Source organism: Xiphophorus hellerii, chromosome 11 (genome assembly GCF_003331165.1).
Source record: "Xiphophorus hellerii strain 12219 chromosome 11, Xiphophorus_hellerii-4.1, whole genome shotgun sequence".
NCBI lineage: Eukaryota > Metazoa > Chordata > Actinopteri > Cyprinodontiformes > Poeciliidae > Xiphophorus > Xiphophorus hellerii.
This window is the reverse complement of record NC_045682.1, coordinates 24,510,762-24,536,590: the sequence shown is the minus strand read 5'-3', so window position 1 is coordinate 24,536,590 and position 25,829 is coordinate 24,510,762. Positions and strand designations below refer to the sequence as shown.

The 25,829-nt window shown below is 39.1% G+C and overlaps 2 protein-coding genes and 2 long non-coding RNA genes across 4 annotated transcripts; 2 read left to right on the top strand and 2 right to left on the bottom strand.

The window, feature by feature from the left end:
- The first annotated feature begins 378 nt into the window (after positions 1 to 378).
- Positions 379 to 9,449, top strand: LOC116728839 (Golgi SNAP receptor complex member 1-like). Its single transcript, XM_032577157.1, has 9 exons — positions 379 to 478; positions 1,474 to 1,588; positions 2,594 to 2,669; positions 2,849 to 2,956; positions 3,046 to 3,137; positions 5,249 to 5,323; positions 8,536 to 8,565; positions 8,775 to 8,857; positions 9,129 to 9,449. The coding sequence occupies exons 1-9, from the start codon at positions 436 to 438 to the stop codon at positions 9,251 to 9,253; spliced, it is 747 nt and encodes a 248-aa protein (XP_032433048.1). The 5' UTR covers positions 379 to 435; the 3' UTR covers positions 9,254 to 9,449.
- An 837-nt stretch (positions 9,450 to 10,286) lies between these two features.
- Positions 10,287 to 12,613, bottom strand: trarg1b (trafficking regulator of GLUT4 (SLC2A4) 1b). Its single transcript, XM_032575583.1, has 3 exons — positions 11,454 to 12,613; positions 11,202 to 11,328; positions 10,287 to 11,120 (listed from the first exon to the last, which is right to left on the bottom strand). The coding sequence occupies exons 1-3, from the start codon at positions 11,973 to 11,975 to the stop codon at positions 11,107 to 11,109; spliced, it is 663 nt and encodes a 220-aa protein (XP_032431474.1). The 5' UTR covers positions 11,976 to 12,613; the 3' UTR covers positions 10,287 to 11,106.
- Positions 12,614 to 15,571: 2,958 nt separating this feature from the next.
- Positions 15,572 to 25,059, bottom strand: LOC116728965 (uncharacterized). The gene is made up of 2 exons (XR_004341050.1): positions 24,746 to 25,059; positions 15,572 to 16,481 (listed from the first exon to the last, which is right to left on the bottom strand). It is a non-coding gene; the product is annotated as an uncharacterized LOC116728965 (long non-coding RNA).
- On the top strand, positions 16,593 to 24,746 carry LOC116728964 (uncharacterized). The gene is made up of 3 exons (XR_004341049.1): positions 16,593 to 16,605; positions 18,436 to 18,438; positions 20,867 to 24,746. It is a non-coding gene; the product is annotated as an uncharacterized LOC116728964 (long non-coding RNA).
- Positions 25,060 to 25,829: the final 770 nt, after the last annotated feature.

Sequence of the window (25,829 nt, the reverse complement as noted above, 5' to 3'; positions counted from 1 at the left end):
ATAGCACAAACATAGGTACAAATATTTGTGCTAAATATACTAATATAACAACCTGGACTGCCTCAAGTCCAGAGCCACAGGCTGAGGTTTAATTTGGAGCAAAATGTATCATAACATTTTTTTTAATCACAAACAATGTATCAAAATGTGGAGTAAAATGTAACATAAACATTGTATTATCATAAATATTGTATTAAAATAATGACTATTATTATTATTATTATAAAAATGAGCAAAAAACAGATATTTATTCCCTTTCTTTTAGTTTTATTTCCCTTTTTTGAGAAGACATCTTTGTTTACAGATGGAAAGAAAAAAAACAGAAGTAAAAAATGTGTAGGTCAATCACTAAGAAGTCTTGTATTTGCCGCTAGGGGGCACAGTGGGTCACGGAAGAAGTGCGACAGTTACTTCTCCCTTACGGCCGTTGATGACATGTCAACAACAGTCATGGCAACCAGCAGCAACTACTGGGAAGGTAAGACATGTTACAGAAATAAGAATAAAACAACTCTCGACTCATATCTGTCCTTGCTACTCTTTGTAAATTCGGGTCACTTATATGTATCGACTCACATCACACGACGCGAATAAAGTTGTCGCCTGCGCGAATTAGATGTTTTAATTATTTCCAAAGCTAACTTGTTAGCATCTGGCTGTTAACGTCGAAGTTAAAAAGTTTGTATCGAAAAACTGAAGCGGCTCTACTTTGTTGATTTAATTTGGATAGTATCTACTAATCTGCCTGTAAACGAATGAATTTAATAAAAATGGCAGAAATTAAAACAAACAACTGAAGCTTTATCACAACACATTTTAAGCTCATTACCCTTTCAGTCTGTTGCCTCACTACATGTTTTTATTAATCTAAGACTTAAAATTTAAGCACAAGGGTGGTTAACTCTGGCTTTAAAGAGGTCACAGAAAATCTGCATTATTGTTTAAGGTTGTTTGAATCATGTTTGGGTAAACAAACATTTTTTTTTTAGGTAGAGATGATCCAATTACATACAGTATCACACGGCAATTATGGACCCCAAGGAATCCTTTGCAATTGTGATAATGCAGACTTTTATTTTGCAGTGTTTGTCGTTCAGATCCATTTACAAAATAATTTTCTGGTGCCAAGTTGTCGTGTAAGGAATTATAGTTTCACCAGTAAGGCAGCAACATACAAAAGTACACCATGAAATATGGCTATATTTTGTGTGAAAACAGTATAGCTAATTCTGAAATTAGGCTAAAAATTTGCTCAAGCTAGAAAACCATATTCTCATGAATCAAGTCAGCTGATGTTTGGTATGTAAGTACTTGGAAAACATAATTTTATTAATGTTTGATGTATTTCTGTGCCTAACTCATCTCCCTTATGTTGTATTACACCAGTATTCTTCAGATGGCTTTATATTACCCTGTGGTTTTCCTGTCACCTGAAAATATTTTCCCAGCGTGTTTCTCCGTTTCTTCCCTCAGATTTACGGAAGCAGGCCAGACAGCTGGAGAATGAGCTGGACCTCAAGCTGGTCTCATTCAGTAAACTCTGCACAAGTTACCGCGGCGGCCATGACCAGCAGGAAAGAGACAGCAGGTAGCTGCAAAACATATTGGTATTTATAGGCTAATGCACAAAGTGTCATTTTTAAAAAGTTTTATGTGTTTATATTTTTACCAAATGAATGATGAACCTTTTAACATGTTTCCGTGACACCATGCAGCGAGTATATTTGAATTTGATAAGTAGAACGGGTGTTTTGTGTTCAGCTAGTGGTTACAGAGACAGAAATAAGTTACATTCTTTTACAAACTTTACTGTTTTAGTTTTTACAGTGTCAGTTTGCATTGATTTTAGGTTGCAGTAAAAATTGGCCAGTTAAACCACAATCAGTCATCTAAAGTTGCGAAATCCTGATTTTCCCTTGTTTAAGTTCACCACAAAATGACCTGTTGACAGCATTTCAATGATTTTATGTTGAGTTAGGGGAAAGTAATAAATTAGGTGAACTAAATTAGAAGAGCTGGATTATTACTTCACATCAAAAGTGATTCACACGCAACAATATCATTGAATGTTGACAGAAAATGAGACTGAAATCAAAAATCTTAAGGAGAAACATTCCTCTGCCTGTCAGGAAAGACTCATCAGGTCTCCTACAGAGGATTCAGCTTATTATGAGTTTTTCACCACTGTGGATTTTGCTCAGAAATGGAAACAGAAAGGTGTGGAGGTTTCTCCACCGTCAGGTGAAAACATTGAAACGCTATCTTGGTGTGAAGAAAGGCAGCAAAAAAGAAAAACATCAAATAGTTTCAGACGTTCAGAAATGTTTGCCAAAAATTTATGAATCAGATCAGAAAATCCTTCGTAAGTTTCCTCAAAACTTTTCTCTTGAACTTTAATTGCTGCTTTTCATAAACTGAATGCATTTGTCAATAAAACTCTCTAAAATTTATGAAATGTGAGGAATTAAACCTTAGATTTACCTAAGAAACATTTGATGAAAAATACCTAAAAACATAAATTCAGCACATTTTGTAAATAAAAAAATACACTTGAAATAATTTTACGTCCTTCCTGTTTTCGTCCTTGAATCAGGTCAGAGTCTTTTGGGCCGTTCCAAGACAACATGCTGGTGGCCATGACCTCCGAAGTGGAGCAGCTCTTGTCTAAAGTAGGTTACATCCATACCGTTTGGTCAGTAACTGCTAAAATGAAAACAATTTTCAGGATTTTGTTTTATGATTATCAGGAGAATAGATGTTTGAATTAAGTGCAGTTAATTTCTATCATTATGTATTTCTCTCATTTAACTTGTTAAATTATTTATAGTTATTCAAAATTTGTTTGCAGCTTTCGACAGTCAATGACAAAATGGCCGAATACACAAACACACCCGGAGCTTTGTCGCATAACGCGGCTTTAAGGCACACCTTACAGAGACACAGAGACATTTTACAGGTACTTACTGCTGAACAGTTCTGCTTTTGAAGGATTTCTGGTTTAAGATTTCTCAGGATAACTGTAATAATGTTTTTTTTTTCCTGTAGGATTACACACACGAGTTTCACAAAACCAAAAGCAACTTCCTGAGCCTTCGAGAGCGAGAGGACCTGCTGGGCTCTGTTCACAGAGACATTGAGTAAGCAAATCCACACATAGGCACATAAACACAAATTCTGTATAATTCAGATACCGTATAACATTAAAGGTGTAGTATGTAACTTTTATAAAGAATATATTTTTTATATATTTGTTAAAACTGTCACCATGTTTGTTATGAGACAGATAATCTGTGAAAAGATCAATTTCCGCCACCTCCTCCCTGAACTACCATTAACGTCCCTGACCAAAAACAACCAATCAGAGCCAGGAGCAGGAACTTAGCGCTGTCAATCAATCTCGTGTATTCGCTGCTAAATTTGACAATGGCTTAGAAATAACTTGCGGTTCAGGAAAACTGTTTATCCACCATCATCAGTGGCTATGCTATCTAGCCTTAGCATTCACAACAGGTTCTGCTGACATAGAAAAGCTGTAGCGGTTTCCTCTGTCAGCACGGATGAGCGGCGCCACACAAGATTGTGATTGACAGCGCTAAGACCCGCCTCCTGGCTCTGATTGGTTGTTTCTAGTTATGCAGAGGAGCTAGATTTTTCATTTTAGAGATTATCTGTCTCGTAACAAACTGTTCTGTCATAACAACAGCTTCAACAAATATATGGAAAAAATTGTTTTAAAGAAGCTATATATTGCAACTTTTATATGAAGCAGATTTATAAATTCACTTTATTTATGTTGTTTTCAAACATAAATATTTTCAAAATCCTGACAGTTAAAGGCTCACCTTGTTGTTATTTTCTTCACACCTCGGTCTTTCCTTTTCCTGTATCGTTTTTCTTTAAATTTTTTAACTATTAAAATGTTCTAAGTGGAATTTGGTAGTTTTATTCTCAACCAGCAGGGGGCAGAGATGTGCAGCTTCTTTCTGTACCATCCACCCGTCCTACTATCATCTTTCATACTCTAATAAGAGGCACCTCCTTTCATTACGGCTTCCTCCTCCCTGGATCTGTATCTCCCTCTCACTGACCGTTTTCTTCTCCTTCTCTGGGGAATCTCTTACCTAAGTGCCTTCTACAGTAAATCAAACCACAAGGCTTTCATTCAGCCCAAGATGAGGGAGAGTGGGTTACATGTGGCCGGCCCGGTCCGGAGAAATGCTGCATCAGAGTAGGAGAGGGAGAGGAGGACGGACAGATGGAGGGAGAAGAAATGCACCCTGATCTGAAGCTGAAGGGAAGAAAGTGAATTTTAATTATTCCCATAGAGATAGGTGGTGAGATGTGTGGGAACAAAGCAGATAATAGAATAGATTATTGCTCCAGATATAATTTGGATGGTGTAAATAAGAGATTGAAGCAGAGAAAATCACTAAAAAGTATAAATACTGGTTTTAAAAACTTCTGTTGAATCTTTCTAAGGTTTAAAGCTAGTATATTCTTTTATTTTGAGGTTGAAGTAAACAATGAATTTCACAAACTTTAAACTTTCCCACAATTTTATGGCCCAAGAAGGCAGGATTGATTTCAGTCATTTCAAACTTTATCGTCTTTATCAGAATTTCTTCAGATTTTCTTTGGATTTCTAAAGTTTCTAATCCAACTAACAGAGTTGAGTAGTAACTATTTATGCAGTAACATTTACTTGATTAACGTCTTTAAAAATGTCATTTTTACTACGCTTTACTTATAATGAAGTATTGTTACTTTTACTTGAGTAAAATTTATGGATTTTCTACCCACTGATTGAAAAACAAACATGTTTTAACTAAAATTTGATCAGACACAGACACACACCTGCAGTTTTTGTTAAACTTTAATACGTTTTTTATTGAAAGAAACTGATTTGGAAAAAAAATAATTTTGCTTGATTTAGTTTGGGTTTTTTTTTGTCAGTCATATGAATTATTCAAATTTTAATATATTGAAAAATATAATGTTTTAATTGTCATATTGAGATATTTTTAAAACATAAAAGTTGTATTTTTACATTCTCATAATCTAAAAATGTATGTATATACTGTATATATAACTTCACTTCATTCTTATATTAGTTTCTCCTGTTGCTCAAGTCTCATACTTGTTTACTTTTTGCTTTTTTTTTAGGACAAAAATAATTTTCCAGATTCTTGTTTGCTGTTTTACTTCTAGTTTCTGATATTAAGTGTTTCTGCTTCATTTTTCTCATCAGATCCTACAAAAGCAGCTCAGGAGTGAACAACAGGAGGTCTGAACTTTTTCTAAAGGAACATGAACATCTGAGGAAGTAAGAAAACTTTGGGAAATCCAATATTTCTCTCTCTTTTTCAGATAAAAAAAAGAAAATTATGTTTTGGTGTGCAAAACAAACTATTCTTTCCCCTCTGCAGTATATTAGACGTAGTTTCCTATTCATTTTAAAAAGTAAAATAACATTTTTTAAATTGTGAGTCTCATTTAAATGTATATATTGAACAATATTTTTAAACTTCTGCTTTACAGTGAGGAGAACAGTGAGGAAATAATCTACGATAACTCTGAAGGATTTGAATTAATATGAGTTACAGCAACATTTACTTTTCTTTTGGGATCAGTAAAGTTTTTTTTTAATTTTTTGAATGTAAAGAACTAATGGATTATCCCGGTTTTAGATTAATGCTAAACCGCTGCTAGTATTAATCCAGTTTGATTTTTGTTGTTGTTGTTAAAAAACTCCCAACGATTGCACACCACTTCTGTCTAGTTGTTAAATTTATGCATAATTTAGCTAATTTGCACACTAAATACCTCCATTTTTGTTTATTGTATGGAGTATATTCAAGTTAATTAATCTAGCATCAAGAAAAGTGTCAATTTAATCTCATTCAAACAGTCAAAAAGGGAGGAAGTGAGAAAAGCAGAGCTGGGTATCATCTGCATAGCAGTGAAAGCTGATATTATACCGGACACAGAGCGGTGGGCGGTCAGTTTTTGACTCGCCTGTTTGCTGCCTGCTCTGCCACTTCTTAGTCTCCTGTTTGCTCTGCAAACACCGATAGATAAAATAAAGCTCCTCATTGTGTGTCGTCTCTTTAGAAGCTCCTCCATTCTCAGATGAAGGTAGTAAATCACCAAAACAAAACAAAGGAGCTGCCAAGTCCACAGCTTAATGCGTTCTGAGACAAAAGGAGCCGGGCAGCACAAAAAAGTCCGAACAGGAGCAGCTGGATGGTTCTGATTTGTGTATGATCAGGCTGCCCGACTGGCCACATATAGATTATTGGGACCTTTAAATATTAAACACAATCACAGGGAAGACTGTTGACTTGACAGCAGAAGGTGATTATCCACAGAGTATTATTTAAGCACAGTTATAGGAAGGTAATTGGAAGGAAAAACTCCTATTAGTACATTTTCATTGTTGTAGCATTTAATGTTTGGTTTATTCTAATGTTTCACTTTAAGCAGTTGGCAGACAATGTGAGGTTAACAATGGGAAGCTAACAGTTATGCATATTTGAGTTGTTAAAATGCATCAGCAACATTTCTGTTGAACTTGTCGCATGATGGTTTTACCAGGCAGGTAGGGTTTGCTGTCCTGCAGGCTGCAGATAGATACTGATACCAGTTTCTGCTTTGCTTCTTTCCCATTTGGCCTGATGTAATAATAATGAAGCTGCAACCTGCTGCACCTGCATATAAAGGGATATACTGTACATCACACATGCAGTACTGAGAGAAATATCTCCATGTTTACACAGATCATTTGAAGAAAAAGTGAAAAAATATATGCTAATTCATTACGCAAGGTTCTGTTCAGCCAGTTTCCCTGCTGCAGAATTTGAGTAAATCGAGAAAAATTGGATCATGTTAAAAGAAGAACTCTGTGCCAGCTAATGTAGGCTCGGCAGTAATGCGGAGGACAGCAGTGGAGACGAATAGATGGAGAAAATATAAAGCTCCGTATTGATTTTTGGTCTCCAGTGGAGTCTGACAGGATGCTCGCTGCTACCTTTCCACCCTCTTTCAGCTCTGGACCGAACACTTCATTTTTCAGTCCGTCACTTACCAGGGCTGCTAATGGCTGCCTGCTGAAACACGGATGAGTGCGTTCAAGCTCACTGTCTTCCCTCCACAGTCTTGCTATCCTTTCCTGCTAATGAGAAAGATCAGGCGACTGCTCTGAAACGCCGATGTGTCCAGAGAAGATCTGTTACACAGAATATCTGATGCTAATTGACCGAATCCCTCCGTTAAACAGCAGTCAGCCCTGCAGGATTCAATATTAGTTCATATTTCATGACAAAAGGCCTTACTGTGTTGGTAGATTTGTGACAAATCCCATTTTTCATCTAGTTTCTATTACAAATATCTTAGTACACTTGAAAAAAACACAAAATTAACTAATAAGTAACTTTTCAGCAAAGTGTATGAGCTTTAGAGTAAATAATTCCTAAATATTGATGAAAAAGTGACACTTCCATTGGAGGATTATTTCACTTATAAAATGAGGAAAGTGTCTTGTTGTAAGTGAAATAATCTGCCAATGAAACAAGTATTTTTCCATCTATATTAATGAGTTATTGACTTTAAAAAAGCTCCTATATCTTGCTGAAAAGTTGCTTGTAAGTTTTGTTTGTCTTTTTTCAATGTACTAAGATATTTGTACTAAAACCTAGACAAAAAAAAATAAGATTTTGTGTTTTTTGCAGTGAGTTTTCAAGAACTAGAAAGCTTTTGCCCTTTGCCTACTTTAAAAAAAAACATTGCATTTCTACCATCACAAACATAAACATGGAGCCTGTTAAACTTTAAATGAAACTGCTTGTTATTTAATTTGAAAAACAAAATGTTATAATTTGAGTGAACGCCTTTTGAAATATTTATGAACATGTTCAGAAACCAGCGTGGCGTTCTGCCTCACGCTGAGGCGAGTGAAGGAGTGGAAAGTTTATTTGGAGGAAAACCACTTTATGACCACTGTGAAGTTTGGTGAAACGTTTGTAATACTTTATGAACCTCTATGTGACGTAATAAACTTTTTGATATATGTATTTTTTTAATACAACAAACAGCTTCATTTGGTGTTTTTAAACATCTGTCCAAATAAAAACCAAATTGGTTCATTAGAGATAAGTGTTGGGTAATAATTAGTTGCATTTTATATTTCGATCTGTCTGATTATCAGTTACTCTGTACTTGAGTAAAGCCTTTAGTAAATACTTTTTTTACTCTTACTTGAGTCATTTCTTGAATGTCTATTTTTTAGTTTGAAACTATTATATCTACATAATGGATTTGCTTTGCTACACAAGTAAAGGTTGAAATTTTTCTTAAATTTTTAGGTGTTTTTTGTACAATTTTACCAGGAGAACCAATAAAATGGCCGCCTGAGTGCATGTGCCATCCAAAATGTGTTTGAAATTATCTCAGAAGGTTATTTTAAGCTGAAGCCGTCTCTTTAATTTGTCAGATGGAGCTCGACTTTTTAATCTCGTTTTTTTCTTTTTATGTTCGCAGCTCAAATAGTCTCATCGACAATGCAATAAGGTAAGTTTATAGCCGCATCCGGCCCTCTTCTCTCCCTTCACTCCCACACACCAGGAGGAATCCCACTCGTTCTGGTCGATTAAAGCCGACTTTTGTACTTTTCAGCTCGTTAACTGAGACAGTAAATGCGGTGTAACGTGATATCACAAAGGCAGATATGTTTCTGCATTTCTGCTCCTGATCCCTCTTGGTTTGTCTTCTTCCTCCAGCATCGCCATGGCTACAAAGGAGAACATCACATTTCAGCGTGGGATGCTGAAGTCCATTCAAACCAGGGTCACAACTTTGGCCAGTATCCTTTTAGCTCAAATCGATTCTGCTTTTGTCTCACTGTTAGATTCATATTTCAGCTCTTTGTGGTCTTAGCATTTCTATAACAACTGCATCATTAGCTCCCATTAATGCTTTTTTAATTATTATTAGTATTTGCCTGGTTATATTAGAAATCCCACTAATGGATTTCGTTTTCCCTGCTGCTTTTTGTCTCTTACTTACTGCGAGGAAGGCAGGCTCAGCTTGGCTCTTAATTATTTTCCCTTCACCACAATTCCCCTCTCCATCAGATCGTTTCCCTGCTATCAACAGCCTCATCCAAAAAATCGATCTGCGCAAGAGGAGGGACTCTTTAATCCTGGGTGGAGTGATTGGTATCTGCACCATTCTCCTTCTGCTCTACACTTTCCACTAAACATCTGCTGTAACTCAGACCAGATGTTGCCAAGAGATTTATATGCTACTCTGTGTTGTAACTGAGAGAAGTAATCGCTAAAGGTTGTTTTCTTGCAATGTTTACACTATAAATGCTTAAAGAAATATTTTCCTGGGATTATGTTCTGTTGATGTAAATTTTTCTTAATTAAAAGGTGGTGAGCGTTTAAATCCGTCATGCTCAGTCAAGTTTATTTCAGCCATGCAGAACTATGGCACAGTCGTACAGTATGAAGGTATAAACATGAGCATCAGAGTCCGAACATGAGTGCATATGAAGGGAAACGCCCCGTTTCATTGTTTATAGATTATTGTAAACATTCACACAGCTATGTGGAAGCCAACCAGGAGTCAGTACAGCTTATCAAGTTAGCACGCGAAGCAGGACATCAACTAGAACAGCAAAAAGGATTCAAATGTTTTAAACTAGAGATGCACCAATCAACAGGTCGAAAACGGAAAAATCTGAATCTTTTCATTAAATCACTTTTTTAACCAAGGGTGTCCAAAATAAGGCCCAGGAGCCGTTTGCAGCCCTTGGAATGATTTTGTGCGGCCCTGTTTCCAAATCAATATTGGTGCGAAGGACACGTTTTAAAATGTTTTTCACCAACAAAACGTAAAAATACTGAAATGTATTGGGCATGACATCCTTCCCCTTTTCGATTTTATAGTAAATAGAACTATAAAATTTACCCAAAGGAACAGTCAAATCATTACATTAAATAAGTTTTCAAAGGGCAAGAAGGTCCAGGGTTCGATTCCCGGCCCGGGGTCTTTCTGGATGGAGTTTGCATGTTCTCCCTGTGCATGCGTGGGTTCTCTCCGGGTACTCCGGCTTCCTCCCACAGTCCAAAAACATGACTGTCAGGTAAATTGGTCCCTCTAAATTCTCCCTAGGTGTGAGTGTGTGTGTGTCCATGGTTGTTTGTCCTGTATGTCTTTGTGTTGCCCTGCGACAGACTGGCGACCTGTCCAGGGTGACCCCACCTCTCGCCCGGAACGTAGCTGGAGAGGCACCAGCAACCCTCCCGACCCCATTAGGGACAAAGGTGTTAGAAAATGGATGGATGGATGGAAGTGACATAAAGCCTATTCCTGAACTCATATAGTTTCATTAAAATATTACTTTTCTAGTTTATTTAGTAGGAATATTCTTGCCTTTTTTAATTGGATAAATATATTTTTGCTTTTAACTTAATTATTTGGCCCACAAGTCGAAAGTTGTGGCTATGAAAGCATCAGCCAACCAAGCCGAGCTTTTAGGAGTCAGAACTATTAAAAATATGAAAGAACCTGCAGAATAAAATGCAGGAAATCTAAAGTTCAGACCTGAAAACAGAAATCTTTATCGGTGCATCTCCATTTTAAACTTTTTGTAAACAGATTTTTTTCCCTTCAGCCATAAAAGTCCAGTTGATTGTAGCAGATTTTTTTAAACAGCAGGCAGGGTTTGCTTTCTCTTTCATTTCTTTATCTTCACTCTATTACACTCGTTCTTATGGGAGTCCTTAAATTCCTCTTAAAGTCCGTCTAGTTTGGTTTCTGAAAGGATTTCTCCTCATTCCTTTATTCCTGAGTTTGTGGGGTTATCAAGCAGGAGCGTTTCCTGAAAAGGACGAATGACACACATCATCTTTCTTCATACTTTTTTTTCTTTTTTGGTCCACAGCAGAAAAACTGAACAAAAAAAAATGTGCACATTGGAATTCCTTCAGACTTTTTTCAGCTCATATTTTGTGCTTCCTTCTGTCTTCAATCTGAGATCCTCTTTCCTCTGTGCAATTTAGAGATCTGGAGAAGTTAAGGGAAACTGTTTCCATCCGCCTTGATTCATTGTTGGGCCTCTAAGAGAAAGAGAGCAGAGGAAAATCTCTTAAACATTTAAGTCATCCTACAGTGAGCCAGCACTCGGCCTGTCTTCATACCTATTGTAAGCACTATGAAGATGATTACAACCACACCCGTCAGCATCGCCAGAACACTGAGCAGCATTGATCGACGCCCATACTTTCTTGCTCCCTCGATATCTCCCGTGTGGAGAACTGACCTCGACTGATGGGAAAGAAAAATTCACCAAGCATTAATTATTTAAATGCGCTGCTGGAGGAGAACCACCTGTGGTGCCAAAAAACTAGAAGAAACTAGAAGAAAGTCGTTAAAGGATTGCAAACACTCACCACATTCGCGTACCACAAGGCGCAGACATTGAACGGCACTCCAGGGCAGAAGCAGGACACCACGGCCAGCCAGAGGTAACTGGGCGGCTCGGATCCCGGTGGAACCGGGGAGGAGAGCTGGCCCAGGCTGAGCCGGGAAGTAGATCTGGGTGGGGCCGTCAGCTGCCCGATGGATCCCGACTTCAGCGGGGACCGGCGTCCGTTCTGCTCCGCGTCCAGGGAGCGGACGCTGCTTCTGGTGTTCAGAGGGAAGGAGTCGGAGGGTTTGAGGTTGCTCTCCCCGGTCGGATCGGCGGGGGTTTTGCTCAGCAGCTTCTCGGTGTCCTGGAAGTCGGTTAAGTTGGAGACTTCCCTCTCGCCCAGGCCACTCTTCTCGAAAGCGGCATCAGTGTTGATAGCCATCACCGAGCGGTAGGATGGAGGTCCTAGTAAGTCTTCCCTCAGTTGTTCTCCTTGGGGGGTCATCACATTAAAGCGTTCAAATTCAGAGAGCGGCCTATTTAATAAACCGTCTAACTCCATCCAGATTCCTTATTGATGAACGCGATGTTATTGATGTCTCTGTCCCTCTGGCGTTTAGTTGCCGGTGACGCACGCCTCGCTTTTTACCCCCACCCTCTGGTGTTAGCTTTGTGAGGTATTACAGCATCCATTCCTCACATCCTCGGCGCATCACCAGCGCAGGAGCCCTACTTAAGCACCAGGCGAGGCATGGGAATGGCAAAAAAAGCGATTAAACCTCCTTTAAAGTGAACGCGCGCGGTGCGTAAAAGCATTCCATTTACGCGCGGCGGCAGCAGCCAGATCAGCAGCCAGGACGCGGCCAAGTGCGTGTAATGGAGAAAGGAAAGAGAGCGGACGCGGAATCACAAACCTTTCAATATATTTACGATCTGCTGACTGAGAAACTACTGCGAAGTTTGGCCTTATTGAGGTTTTTAAGTGGAGGAACCTCAGATGACCTGTGAAAATCTTTGGTTTTATGAGTTCAATAAAGCCTTTGCTAAATGTTTATAGCATTCTTGTTTTTAAAAGCATGAGCTATGTATTTCGGTAAGGACCAGTCTGTTCTATTTCATATATTTACACCTGAAATGTGACAAAAGTGGAGCAGCTGCTCCATTGTTTCTTAAAATGAGGGTTGCAAACTCAGGTTTTTGATCCCCGATTTTTCTTTTCCTTTTACCAAAAAAAACAAACAAACATTCCCTATCGACCAGAAAAAATAAATATCCTTAATTTGTATTTTCTTTTTTGTTTCTTTTATAAATAATTTTAAAAGTTTCGTCTCAACCTTAACATCTGACGCTAACCTCCAACTTAGCACAAAAAAGTCGCTTCATCTCCAGTGTCATTGTACCTTTATCACCACCTAGCTAGACAGTAAGGGTTCTTAAAATCCTCCTTCTTTTACCAATGGTGACATTCTAACTTAAAATGGCATTAAAGTGAAAATTGCTGCAGAAGGTTGTACCTGAGGAATAATTTGAAGAGAGGTTCAGGTGCAGAAACTAACTTTTTTCTCAAGGTTGCAGCAAGATGTTGCATATCTTCTACAAGTCAGCCTCAAGTGGAGGCTGCAATTTCTTCGGCCACCATCTGTTAGGGTGGCAGCATCAGGGCCAGGGTGTCAAAATGGCCGCCAAAGACGGCTGGTTCTGTTCTGGGGAGGCTGGAGAACATTACTGAGCAAAGAAGGTCCTTTAAAAAGTCCAGAAAAATCTGATCATCCTCTTTATGAGTCTGTTATGCCACACCGAAATGTCTTTGGTCAGATGCTTCTTCAGAGTCGCCGTAATACAGTCTGCTACAGGAGAGCCTTCCTACCCACACACATCACATGTGGTATTTATTTGTAAATATTTATATCAATTTAGTTTAGAATGTACTTGAGTTAGTTTAGAACCAAAATCTGTAATTATTTTTTACATTTTGAAATGTTTAGATTACTTTGGTACAGTTTAGACCCTCCTTTGATTTAAGTGATTACGAACACCGGCGGGGCGGTGGAGGTTGTTTTGTTCGTGTGATGACGGGAAGTTTTGGTAAAAATGATCTTTTTTTGACCACTTTTAGAACTTGTAACATCAGATTAAGTAAAGTTTTGTTTCCATCTAAGTTGTAAGGTATTGTTTCGTCCATTTTTTTGTTGCAAGAAATAAACTGCATATGTATATACCTATATATTTTCCAAACAATCAAGTCGGAAGTGTGTTGAAGTACCAAGTCACCTGCTGCCAGCCACGGCCTTTCTTGGACAGTTTTATTTTTGGACATTAGAGGTCCGCGACACGTCAGAATGGACAATTATCTACAAAATGCATCAGGATTTCACCAGAAAACCGGGTTTATCGGCGGAAAGCGGCTGAACATCGTGAGCAGGTGAGGACGAGCATCTGTACACCGACATGCAAACTTTACCTGACTGCTCAACTTTATGCGTCAGAAGATGTTTTATCTTCTAATATTGTGAGTTATAATTTAAGAATCCGTGAATTTGAGACGAAATGCCTAATTTTCCGTAATTGTTTTTATTTGATTGCAGTTTATTATTACTACACCTTCCATAGGGGAGACGGGAGGATTTAATTTTAGAAGAAATTTGGTTTAATTTAGCTTCATTATTTGTGATTAACTGTTTGAGTTTGACCGATTCAGCGTCTCGTTCCGGAGTGGACGGTGATGCTTCAACTAGGACATTTGTCTTTTCCTCATCACCGTGATCCTGAAGATGGAGAGCAGCACCACAAACTGTTCATTCACAATTCATTCAATATAGTGATAGAGTGCGTACAGAATGAACACCATGTTAAAACATCAACAGGTTGGCATAAAATTTTATTTATTAAACATTTTGCAACCAAAGAAGAAAAACTGAATTTCTGACAAACAGTATAAAATTAATTGGTTGTTTATTAGAAAGTAACTAATTAATAAATGATAAAAAGTTGTATTTAATACCACATCCACCAGTAAATGTAACAAAATGCTTCCAAAATGAACTAGAAATATACAGTATTTACTATTTAAAGTTTAAGACAGCCTTGTTTGAGTAGCTAATTCTGTAACCATTTATTAAACTGTAATATTGAATTACTTTTTCATTTTATTTAAATTAGTTTTATGTATCAGGCATATTAAATCTGTGCTGCAGTTTCACTGAGGGTAGATGCAGAATGACAAAAGTTTTTATTTCCACATATTTGACAAACCTGAATTATAAGAATATCTTCAGTAAAACTAGTTTGACAAACTCAAACGTCTTGTATTTTGATTTATGCTCTTGCATGCATAAGATACCAACTTTCAATAGAGGTCTGGTGAGAAGAATAACTACAAATGTGTCGGTGTTGCTTAGTTTCATCCATCCATCTTCTTCCGCTTACCCGGGGTCGGGTTGCGGGGGTAGCAGCTTCAGAAGGGAGGCCCAGACTTCCCTCTCCCCGGCCACTTCTTCCAGCTCTTCCGGGGGAATCCCGAGGCGTTCCCAGGCCAGCCGAGAGACATAGTCCCTCCAGCGTGTCCTGGGTCTTCCCCGGGGCCTCCTCCCGGTGGAACGTGCCCGGAACACCTCACCAGGGAGGCGTCCAGGAGGCATCCTGACCAGATGCCCGAGCCACCTCAACTGGCTCCTCTCGATGTGAAGGAGCAGCGGCTCTACTCTGAGTCCCTCCCAGATGACTGAGCTTCTCACCCTGTCTCTAAGGGAGAGTTTCAGATTAAGAAAATCTCACAAGACAGTAATTGTTCTAATTTAGCAATCAGTGTCACAAATGAGATAATTATGTCTTGTTTTGTTTAACTTAAAAACTAACTGAATATTATGTATAATTGAGCAAATGTGGGTCTTACACATTCATCAAATTCTTCCAATTAATCATTGAAGTTTAAAATGATTAAATATTCAACCTAAAAGATGCAAAACAGAAACTACTTTCATACTTTTAAGTCTCACTAAACTCAATTTTAATTCAGTGAGAATTTACCTCCTCAACATTTCGTCCATCTGTTTGCTTTGAGGGCATTTGCGCCACCTGGTGGCGAGTTTCAGGAAGCACACCAAGCCCATGCCGTTCAAGGCGCTCACAAGTTTATATTGGTCAGTAAAAACACAGAAATGTTTAAAAATAATTTCTTTATTCGTTTTTGACAACAAACCTTTAAAGGTCATGTTTACACCTCAGTGATATATTTTTAATTAGTCTCCATATTTTATTCAAATGTCTTCATCTTAAATTTACTAAAAACCAGGAATATTTAAGTTAAATTCTTAAAATCCCTTTTCTCCTCAGTAATAAATCCCAGCACCTCTCCATGTTTGTCCTGTGACTTCACAAATGAACGTGCTGCGGAGGAATTTGATGAAAAGCCGAAGACGCCTTCAGGCATTGAAAAACAGACGTTATGCAAGTTTTTTACCCCTTTCTTTTCCTCTGGAGTATATGTACCAGCAACTGAACCGAGGCCACACTTATAGAGTCTTAAAACTTGATGGAGAGCATTCAAGGAAGCAGGAAACAAGAGTTTTCAGTTTTTAAATCAATACCTGTGAGGTTTTATTTTCAGTTTTTGGATATGAGATCGATCGCTGCTGTGGGATTTTACTGCCTTCACTCTGAAGCGTACTATGAGACTTCAGAGGGGAACATTTTGTTCTTTATTGTAAGGCGGAAAAATCCAATCACTCAACATCCATGCAGGAACACAAGATTTTACCACAAAAACTAATTAATAGGTTAACACAAAATACAATGATTCAAATTGTAAAATAAATATCCAGTTTACTGAACTGCTTTCCCAGCAGCGTCCATCTTCTTCTTCTTTTTCTTCTTGAGTCATGCAGGGCAGGGCTGACCAGAGCAGTTCTTCAGCTGGCAGCTTTAGCATGCATACAGGAACATAAAGCTTGCCAGTGAAGAACTGCTGTGAGTTAGCCGTCAGCAGAACATGTCGATCAGTGACGCACTTTCTCCTTAACGTCACAAACTGCAACTCCGTCTCCTTCCTTCTTCTGATTTTGGTTTATCCCTGCAGACAGAGAACAACAGACTGTCAAACTTCCTCTATAAAGTTTTCTCCACATGAAGCGTAGGCACGAGGTGGCCTGCAGCCAGTCACACGTACGGTTAGTGGGCGCAGAGAGAGAGAGAGTGTGTGTGTGTGTGTGTGTGTGTGTGTGTGTGAGTGCGATCAGCTGTGATTAAGTGGCTAAAACTAGATGACATGTAGGAACGCCTGAGGAGATGCACACACACAAGATCATGCGTCAGAGTACTAGCAGCGGCCGCTCGGTTCTGTCTGTGCATGTTCTGCTGGGCCACCGGCGAAATTCTTGGATGTTCTTTTAGTTATTTAAAAATCACAGACGGCCTCTCAAAGAAACAGTCAGTTACTGTGGTTACGGGATGAGCGAGAGGAGCGGACAGTCTGTGCATGAGAGTGCAGACGCTGGAATCATTTCAGAAGTGCAAAGAGCTTTTTGTGAAGCATTAAAGGATCTTCAGGGGGTTTGGGAGAATAATAGTAGTTAAATATGATATACAAACTTTAAATTGGGTTTAATCTGCACTGAACTTCAATGTTCACAAATTTAGATTCAAGTTTTATCTTAGAGAAAAAGAACATTAATTCCTCCTCCAGTGATATAAATCTAAGTAGACTCCTTTTTCTTTTTGAAAACTAAAATATAAAGTACTTGGTCAGCATTAAAAATATTTTTTAGCCTTCCTACCTTAAGAGGCGACGTCACACTGGGTATGTGTGAGGAGGTGCTTTAAGAGGTTTTTATTAATATTTTACAAGTCAAAATAGAGCGATAAAGTTGACTTGTTTCAGTGATTATCATGGTTAGCAATGCTAGCATGAAAAAAACCCAACATCCTATGTGTGACTTAATGTGGAAACTTATCATAACAGAGATTTTCAAACATGTACAGAGTAGCTTTGCTCACAGGAATCAGCCTTCCTGTTATCTGCGAAAATGTCTTTCTGTCTTACACCCTGAATGAACAGCAGACATGTGTCGACATGATTTAGTGTTTACAGTTCTTTTAAATAGCTTCTTCGACTTCACACTTCACTGACCTTCTCTCGATAACTGCCTTCTCACCGAAGAGCGTTGCAGTCACTCTTTGGATCTTTATAGTGCAGCCAAAAAACAAACATTTAATTTTTGTGATTTTCTTTCCCCATTCTAAACTGAGTCAGCTAACTCACTCTTTGGTTACCTAGCAACTCACTCACTCTAGTCTTTGGTTACCTAGCAACAACATGTTGAGTAACATGCGCAGCAGCAGTTTAAGGTTTTGCCACTGAGCCTCATAACCACTTAAAACTAAACAACGGCGTCTAGTAAAAACTGGATTCAACAGGAAAGATTAAGCCACCAGTTTGGTAATATTTAAGGTATTTAAAACAAAAATTAATCAATAATTATCGATTTCAACTGATATAAAACACTTATTGTGATACGTTTTTCAGCCATATTGTCCGGCTCGACTCACAAGAGACAAATCAGGCTGTTAGGAAATATTGCTGGTTGAAAAACACTCAGTTGATCTGTCAAAAAGTAAAGGAGGTAAATACCACGATTATCTGAAAATTGTGCTATTTGCTGAAAAACGTATCACAGTATATGTGTCTTATATTGGTTGATATTGATAATTATTGATTAGATTAGATTGCCATTGTACAGCAAGCAGTACAAATTAATAGCACAGCTCTTCTTAGGGCATTTATAAACAAACAGTCAAAACACATAAGACTAGACCGCGTGATCTGAAAAAAAAGCATGTTTTGGTTAGTTTTTTAAATTATTTTAAATTTATAAAATCCTGCCAAACAGTTGGCATGACATTTAGTTTTTTACTTTTAAGCAGTTATGAGGCACACTGGCGAAACCCGAAACTGCTGCTGTGCGAGTTACCCAAGAGATTGTTGCTAGGTAACCAAAGAATAACTGAGTTGCTAGGTAACCAAAGAGTGAGTGCGTTAGTTGCTTTCACCAACCTAACAATTTTTTTCTCTATCGTTCTAATTCTCAGTTGTGGCTGAACCTTTTTCCTTTAACCCTAAAACAGTAAAAACTCAAATATGTCACTAAAACTGACTAATAGCTGTTCAGTAAATGACAGTCTGAGCAAGTCGGTGCTTCTCCTGCCTGCAGAAAACCTAATCTTGAGTAGATCTGGAGGCGAGAAGGATGTGCTCACGTGAGGCAGACGAGCAGCAGTACGTACTGTACGTTCCTGCAGGTTGGAGAACCATAATAATCACAAATATTTTGGAGTATTTGCTGGAGGTGGGTTAACAATCAATACAACTAAAATGTTGCAAAATAAGTGGCTCACTTAAATTATCTGAAAGAGGGTTCTTTTGACCAGGAAACTAAGAATCCCGTGTTGTGCAGAGAAATAAGCCTCCTGACTGATTTATTATCAATGCCTGTTTTTTTCCTGAATGTGGCGAGTCAGCAGATTTGGCCGCTGCCTGTGCTGGCTTGCAGCTGAATGCGTTTCGAAAAACCAATCTCCAAACAACATCTGAAGACAAGTCATCAACTGCACCAACTGATTTATGTTTCTGTGCCAATCAAGTCAAGTTCTCATATTATCAGGAATAAATTAAACCAGCAATATTCTTTATTTTAGATTTCTCCAGTCAAAGATAATGGCAGCCCACTGGAGCTTTTCTTTCCATTGATAGCATTAAATAGTGATTGGCAGCACATTTTGATCAGTCGTCTCTTAACTGTCCTCATTCTAAGTTTAGAAATATAAAATCAGCTACAATTAGGTTAATTTCATTCATTATTAGCATTGGATTTATCCAATAGCGCAACCGTTTGATGAAATATGCAGACCGCACAACTTACAAAAAGATTTCGTTTTGTTTTTTAAAATGGCCGCCAACAGAGACCCAGTTAGAAACATGTAAAGGTTTGTGATGCACCAATTAAATGGTAAATTATCAAAATCTGACATGTTCATGAAATTGTTTTCTAGTTTTCTTTGCATCTGCTGTTAATTCAGGGTTCAAGTGAGATTAGATCTTAGTAGATAACAGAGCGTAGCAAGGTTGTTCTGTACAGGAAAATCTGGAAATTGATTACAAAATTCGGATTGGTTCATCTTTAGCTTGATAAATATAACCATATTTATGTAATATCTCTTTTGTTTTCTGTTGCATTCAGAAATAGTCCTTCAAATCAAGGAACCTGCAACACATTTCTGCTTTGGTTTGTAGTCAATACTTTTATAATTAAATGAATCAATATGGGAGGGTTAAAGTTAGGCCTGTCACAGTAACAAATTCTGCTGGATGATGAATTGTCCCAGAAGTTATTGCAATTAGCCATAATATTGTTGTTTTGAGATATTTTCAAGTAATATAACGGCAACAAAATGAATTATGAAGTCTCTCTAACTAAAACTGTCCTTCAGAAAAGGGCTAGTTGAGACTAAAGCACCAGAATAAAGACTTATCGTCCAGTTTTTTGGTAGGCAGGGATAAAGGAAGCTTATAAAGAGGAAAGGAGGAAGGAAGGACACAAAGAAGGAAGAACGTAAGGACACAAAGGGAAAAGAAAGGAAGGATACAACATTTAAGCAACAGGAACAGCAACAAACTGGGAACAACAAACATATTTCCATGTCTTATATTTTCCACATTTATCCAGACATGGAAACAAAATCAAATTCAGACTTTCTAAGGACTCTGTGAAACATCCCAATAATGCTTTTTAAAGGCAGGAAAGGCTGCGTTAATAAAAAGATTCGTATTCAATCTGTTATCCAACGACACAGTAGAAATGTAAAGGAATAATGAGAAAATGAAAACCAGCAGTTCAGTAGATGATCCTGAGCTCAGTTTCCTGAGACGGTCCTCCATCCCTCCTGACCTGCTTATTGGTGCTACGCCTCGGCCTCAGAGTGGCGTCTTCAGTTTCCTGTCTCCTTTTTTATCCATTTCTGCGTCAGCCATGACCAAGTAATGCCTTTGTCTCAATTGGCCCTGTTTTTGAAGAACAATGTTTGTTTACAGGGACTTTATCATTTATTTTATTTGTTGTTTCTGTTTTATTTATTTCAGATATTTAAAATGTCTTCCAGATCCAGTGTTAAATAATATTAAATATCATAATATTTAATATTCTGATGTAAAATATTCATCAAAATTTTAATTTTATTATTCCATTACCATCCTATTACTTGGAAATGGTCTCAGAACAACATCATTATAATTTTTCGTAAAAACTTCTGGGACAATTTATCGTCCAGCAAAATGTGTTGTGGTGACAGGCCTAGTTGTGAGGCGCAGAGGCGAAACCTTAAACTGCTGCTGCGCAAGTTGCTCAAACAGGTTGTTGCTAGGTAACCAAAGAATAACTGAGTTGCTAGGTAACTGCAGACTAGTCAGTTAGGTGATTCCACCAAGCTAGCTTTAGCTGACTATGAGAGGTTGAACAGCTGCAGCCTTTCCTCTGCCTACATCCCCCAGAATGCTGTGCGGTTCTGGACCGGAGTTCTGTGAATGTTCTATATATGAGCACAGGAGGACACCCGGCCGGCGCTGACGCTGGACCGGAGCTGCTGCTCCCGAGCCAAGCGTCTGCATGTGACCCACTGGGAATGAGGACGTGTTGACACGCTCGCGCTCTCGCTGGCTTGAATAAGGTCAGGGATGAGGACATCCAGAGCACGTCCTGAAGGCTGCGGCGGAGCTCCAACTGAATTGCTTATTTGTTCCATAACGTGACTCTCCCTCCCTCCGCAGACAGTGACTATGCACGGGGCCTGACCTTCTGCGGTGCCACTCTTTCCAGTGTCTTCTTTTCATTTTTTTTTCTTCCTCACTGGCTCGTCTTGTCCTCCCCACCTTCTCTCGGTTAGATCAGACTGTCCTGCATTCCTGACATTCCCACTGCGCATGTTAGAAATTCCACCCGGCTGCTGTGGGCTGGAGAAATCTCCTCCACTCCTCCTTTTCCATCCCCTCTCTTCATGCTTCACTCTCGGCGAGCTTGACCGTCCCGTTTCGAGGTGAATAGAGTCACATGACGAGCAGCGTCGAGGGCCTTGAGACGGGCTTTCATGCACGGAGCAACAGCGTGAAGGAGATAACACACACAAAGCCCACCGAGGCCGCGCTGAGAGCAGCAAAAGAGGAAGGCAACACCGAGCAGGATGTCTGCATCAGAGGAAAATAGGAATGATGACGTACAAACACAAAGAGGAAACTACTGACATTAAAGCTCTTGAAACTGGGTTACCACAGAGATAACCCTACAAGGCTAATGAGAGGCGGCAACAAAGAGCCAGCACAGCTAAATGTATTTAAGTAGGTTTACTTTACTTTAAAATGCTATGCAGCTGCTGTAAATCAATGGAGAGAGTAAGCCTGTTGCAATAAATCAGTTAATCATATGGTACATTTTAAATAAATCAATAATTTACCTTTGTGTAATTTTTTTCTCTTTCTACCAAAAACTGGATGACAAAAGTCTTCAGTATGCCGCTTTAGTCTCAAGACAAGAATTCTTTAATTTTCTGCCGATTCTGTTATTTTGGATATTTAGAATGTCTTCCAGTTCCAGTTTTGAATGTTCATTAGAATTTAAAGTTTGTGTGTTTTTGCATTATTATGCAATTCCCATGGTTGTGTTACTTAATAGCATCATTTATCGCAAAAACTTCTGTGAGAATTTATCATTGGACAAAATGCGTTATCGTGACAGGCCTAGTTATGAGGCGCAGTGGCGAAACCTTAAACTGCTGCTGTGCAAGTTACTCAACAGGTTGTTGCTAGGTAACCAAAGAATGAGTGAGTTGCTAGGTAACCTAATGAGTGAGTTAGTTAGTTGATTCCACCAACTTTACTTTTGCTAACTGTGCGCAGCTAACGCCTACATCTCCCAGAATCCTGTGCAGTTCTGGATTGAGGTTCAGTGAATATTCTATTAAATTTATTATCTATTCATATAGATCTTGTGACTATAGTGACATAATATTGTGAAGTGGGAGGGAAATGTAAATAAATATTTCTTTGCAAAATAGGTGAAGAGTTCTGGACTTTGACTAGGCCATTAAAAAACCCTACATTGTAGTTCTGCTATGTGTTTAGTGTTGTTGTCCAGCTGGAAGGTGTACCTTTACCCCATCACCTTTGACCAGATTCCCTGTCCTTACAGATTAAAGGTATCCCCACAGCATGATGCTGCCACCACCATGTGCTTCCATAGGCTGGGGTAGAGTTAGTATTTTGCATGGTCACCATTCACCATGTTTGCAATCCACTGAAAATGGCACCAATAGTGACTTTTTTCCAACTTTAACGTTCTTGTTGACACTCAGTGCTCTCCATATTTTGTTTGGCAGATGGGCTATAATTTTCCAGTATTTAACTCTGGTCATATCAACAGTCTCCATGATGCTGTTGGTTGAAACAAACCTCTCAGGCCTTTGCAGAATAGATTGCATTAGATTTCTAGTAACGAGCACTGAACACAATTCTCTTCTAGGATCAGTTTGAATTTTGTGGTTGCAATATAACAAATGCTAAATACCTCTGCAAAGCATCAAGTTGTGATATTGTGAAGTCACACAATAACACAGAGCAACTGTGTTACACCAACCTCACCATGAAGCTGCCACAAGGGAACGCATTAAAAAAAGGAGAACAGATTTTGCATAATGCAGCTGCAGCTCTCTGAATGGAAAAAACTCAGTAATGAAATGTTAAATCCAGGTAGATTCCTCTGGCTTGGGTGTGGCCCGGGCTGAGAGGTTGTTTCACGTCCCAGACTGAAGTTTCTATGACAAACTGATCGTTTCATAATGAGAACAAGGACAAAGACGGAGAAAGGGCGGAGGCTCACAGAGCAGAAAGATCCTCTTCTTACACTCTGGTGCTCACAGTTTCCAAGACTTTAACCCTGAGATCAAAACAAATAAAAGGTTGCGTGTTGACTACTTAAATGCTGTCCTGAATTAGTGACGCTGCATGATGCCTATTAGCCCATCCTCGGGCATTCAGTGCCATGTTTTAATTGAACCTACATATGTCCCTTCTTGCCCCATTCTCCCATGACAAGGCACGCAACATGAATTAAAGGCTGGAACCCAAGTTGAGCAAAATGGCTTCACTTCTGCAAAATGAGAGCAGTAAGGCAGCAGCAGCAGAGGCAGCAAAGGAGGAGGACGTGAAGAAAGACGGCAGGAAGAGCCGCTCTGTGACTGACATCCTGTCGTCTGTATATGATCCTCATTGACAGGGTGGATTATGTCACGCTCCGGACTGCAATGGCACAAATGCAGCTCGTGACACAGTCTACTGCGCATTCCTACCGGCACACTGAACTCTGGCTGCACAATTATGTAACATGCATAACACCAAGCTTTCCTCTACAACCATCTGAACCAGAGGAAAAACCGCCCATACATGAAGGCATTTTTGTCTTCTAAGCGTTTCGGCAGAGCTCCACGATGGACCTGGAGGGTTAAATAAGTCCCCTGCTTTTCAGAACGTACTTCTTGTTCTCATAAACATCCAAATAAACTTGAAGAATTTTCCATCCCTGCCAAATAACTGCTGGTGTCACTGCATTTCTGAGAAATGACTCTGCCTCAGTTATTCAGATTTTCACCTATCGCCTACTTGAGCGCAGGCTTCCTCCTTGGCCTGTCATGAACTCAGCAAATTTTAAAGAAGCTTCAGATGGAGGCCTTTCTTGATGGCTTAGTCCAGGTCTGGAAGAAGAAAGTTAGAACATTTCCAGCTTGCATTATAACATTTGTTCAACATGAACTGCCTGTTTGAAGAGCAAGCTTCCTCATTCCTCATCTGAATTCATTTTTACCCATTTTCTGTTACATTTGTGTAGTTATATGTATTATGTGATGAAAAACACTTAAACTGGCTGAATGTTTTTACTAGAAATTATTAAAATGTGAGTTTACAGCGTATCCGGACTAAATGTGAGATTTCTTGTTAAATCAACGCTCCTCAGAGTCAGAGGGTCTGAAAGGCAGCAGGCCTTCAACCAGAACTCCTAAAACACCCGATCTAAATCCCCATGAAGCTCAGAGTCATGAAAAAAGGCGGAAAAAAGCAACAATCTAGCGTATAGATGTGAAAATCATATGAATAATGCGTTTCCCAGAGAACATTTTAATACAAACTGGGTCATGAAGCCACCACGGGCTAAAGCAGGCTGAAAGAACCGATCAGATTGTGGGAGAGAGAGGGAGAGAGAGGCAGCAGCGCCCAGACAGAACGGAATCATCCAGCCCCACCTTCAGCACCAGGCGCCGGGTTGCTGCTCCTGCCCGCTCCCCGGCTCATCCGGAGCGCTCCGCCTCGCCCACTGCTCCCCGCGGAGTCCTTCCTGGAGCTTTTCCAGGGTGTGTCGGTGTCTGTGGATTTCCTTCACCCACACGCTTGCACAGTATTTAAAGATCTGAGTGGATTTCTGGTATCTGGAGCGTTTTTTATCGTCGGAACCGCGGCGGACGCAGCGCAGGACTTCAGTCCCTCTTCTTTTTCTTTTCCCCGTTTTTTACACAACTCCTGTCTGTCCCAGTCCTCCCTCCCTCTATATCTCACACATATTCACACGCCCAGTCCACACGCACAACCCGGCTTCCCACTCCGATCAGCTGGCAGCGTCATGACGTAGGCATCACGAGAAACGCACGTCAGTGGCGCGCTCACGCAGGACAAACTGCACGCAATGAGGCAGCAGATTGCAATGTTTCACTTGGAAACATCAGGACAACACAGTGGAAGCATCAGTACTGGAAATGCACACATTATACATTGTATGTATACATTTATTACAATGTAATTAAGGACAAGTTTTTGTTTAAATTTATCATATTTTAGGGTTTTTGAGCATTTCTGGCCTATTTCTGGTCACACTTCTATGGAGGACCAAAACTAACATAATTAAAAATAAAATCAGAAATATATATATTTTGTTTTTCCTTCTATTTCAGTTTTGGTCCCCCATCATGTCTGAGCGTCCACATGAAAAATAATAAAGTCGGGAATTAAAGCATTATTTTCTAATAACGTTGCTAAGCTTCAGCTCGCTGATAAACTGCTCGCCATCTTTGTTGATGCCAAGTAGCGTGTAATGCTAACCAGCCAATAGGCAGAAGCCGAACCCTTATAATACCGCCACTCTTCATTTGCATAATAAGGCAGAAATGCATAAGGAAAATTAAAAAGAGGAGACAAGGAAATGTAAAAAGAAGAAATGCTTGTATAAATAAAATGTATATATTTCTGCTTTTATTTTTAGTTATGTCCGTTTTGATCCTCCACAGTGTCTCAATCAGATTAGATTGAACTTTGATTAGAGTAATCCAAAACCGT

Bases quoted from the DNA above. Each gene is read 5' to 3' on its own strand.
- LOC116728839 (XM_032577157.1), top strand. From the start codon at position 436: ATGTCAACAACAGTCATGGCAACCAGCAGCAACTACTGGGAAG. The intron at 2,957-3,045 runs GTACTTACTGCT...TTTTTCCTGTAG, and splicing joins GACACAGAGACATTTTACAG to GATTACACACACGAGTTTCA. The intron at 5,324-8,535 runs GTAAGAAAACTT...TTATGTTCGCAG, and splicing joins GAACATGAACATCTGAGGAA to CTCAAATAGTCTCATCGACA.
- trarg1b (XM_032575583.1), bottom strand. From the start codon at position 11,975: ATGGAGTTAGACGGTTTATTAAATAGGCCGCTCTCTGAATTTGAACGC. The intron at 11,329-11,453 runs GTGAGTGTTTGC...CTTTCCCATCAG, and splicing joins CCTTGTGGTACGCGAATGTG to TCGAGGTCAGTTCTCCACAC.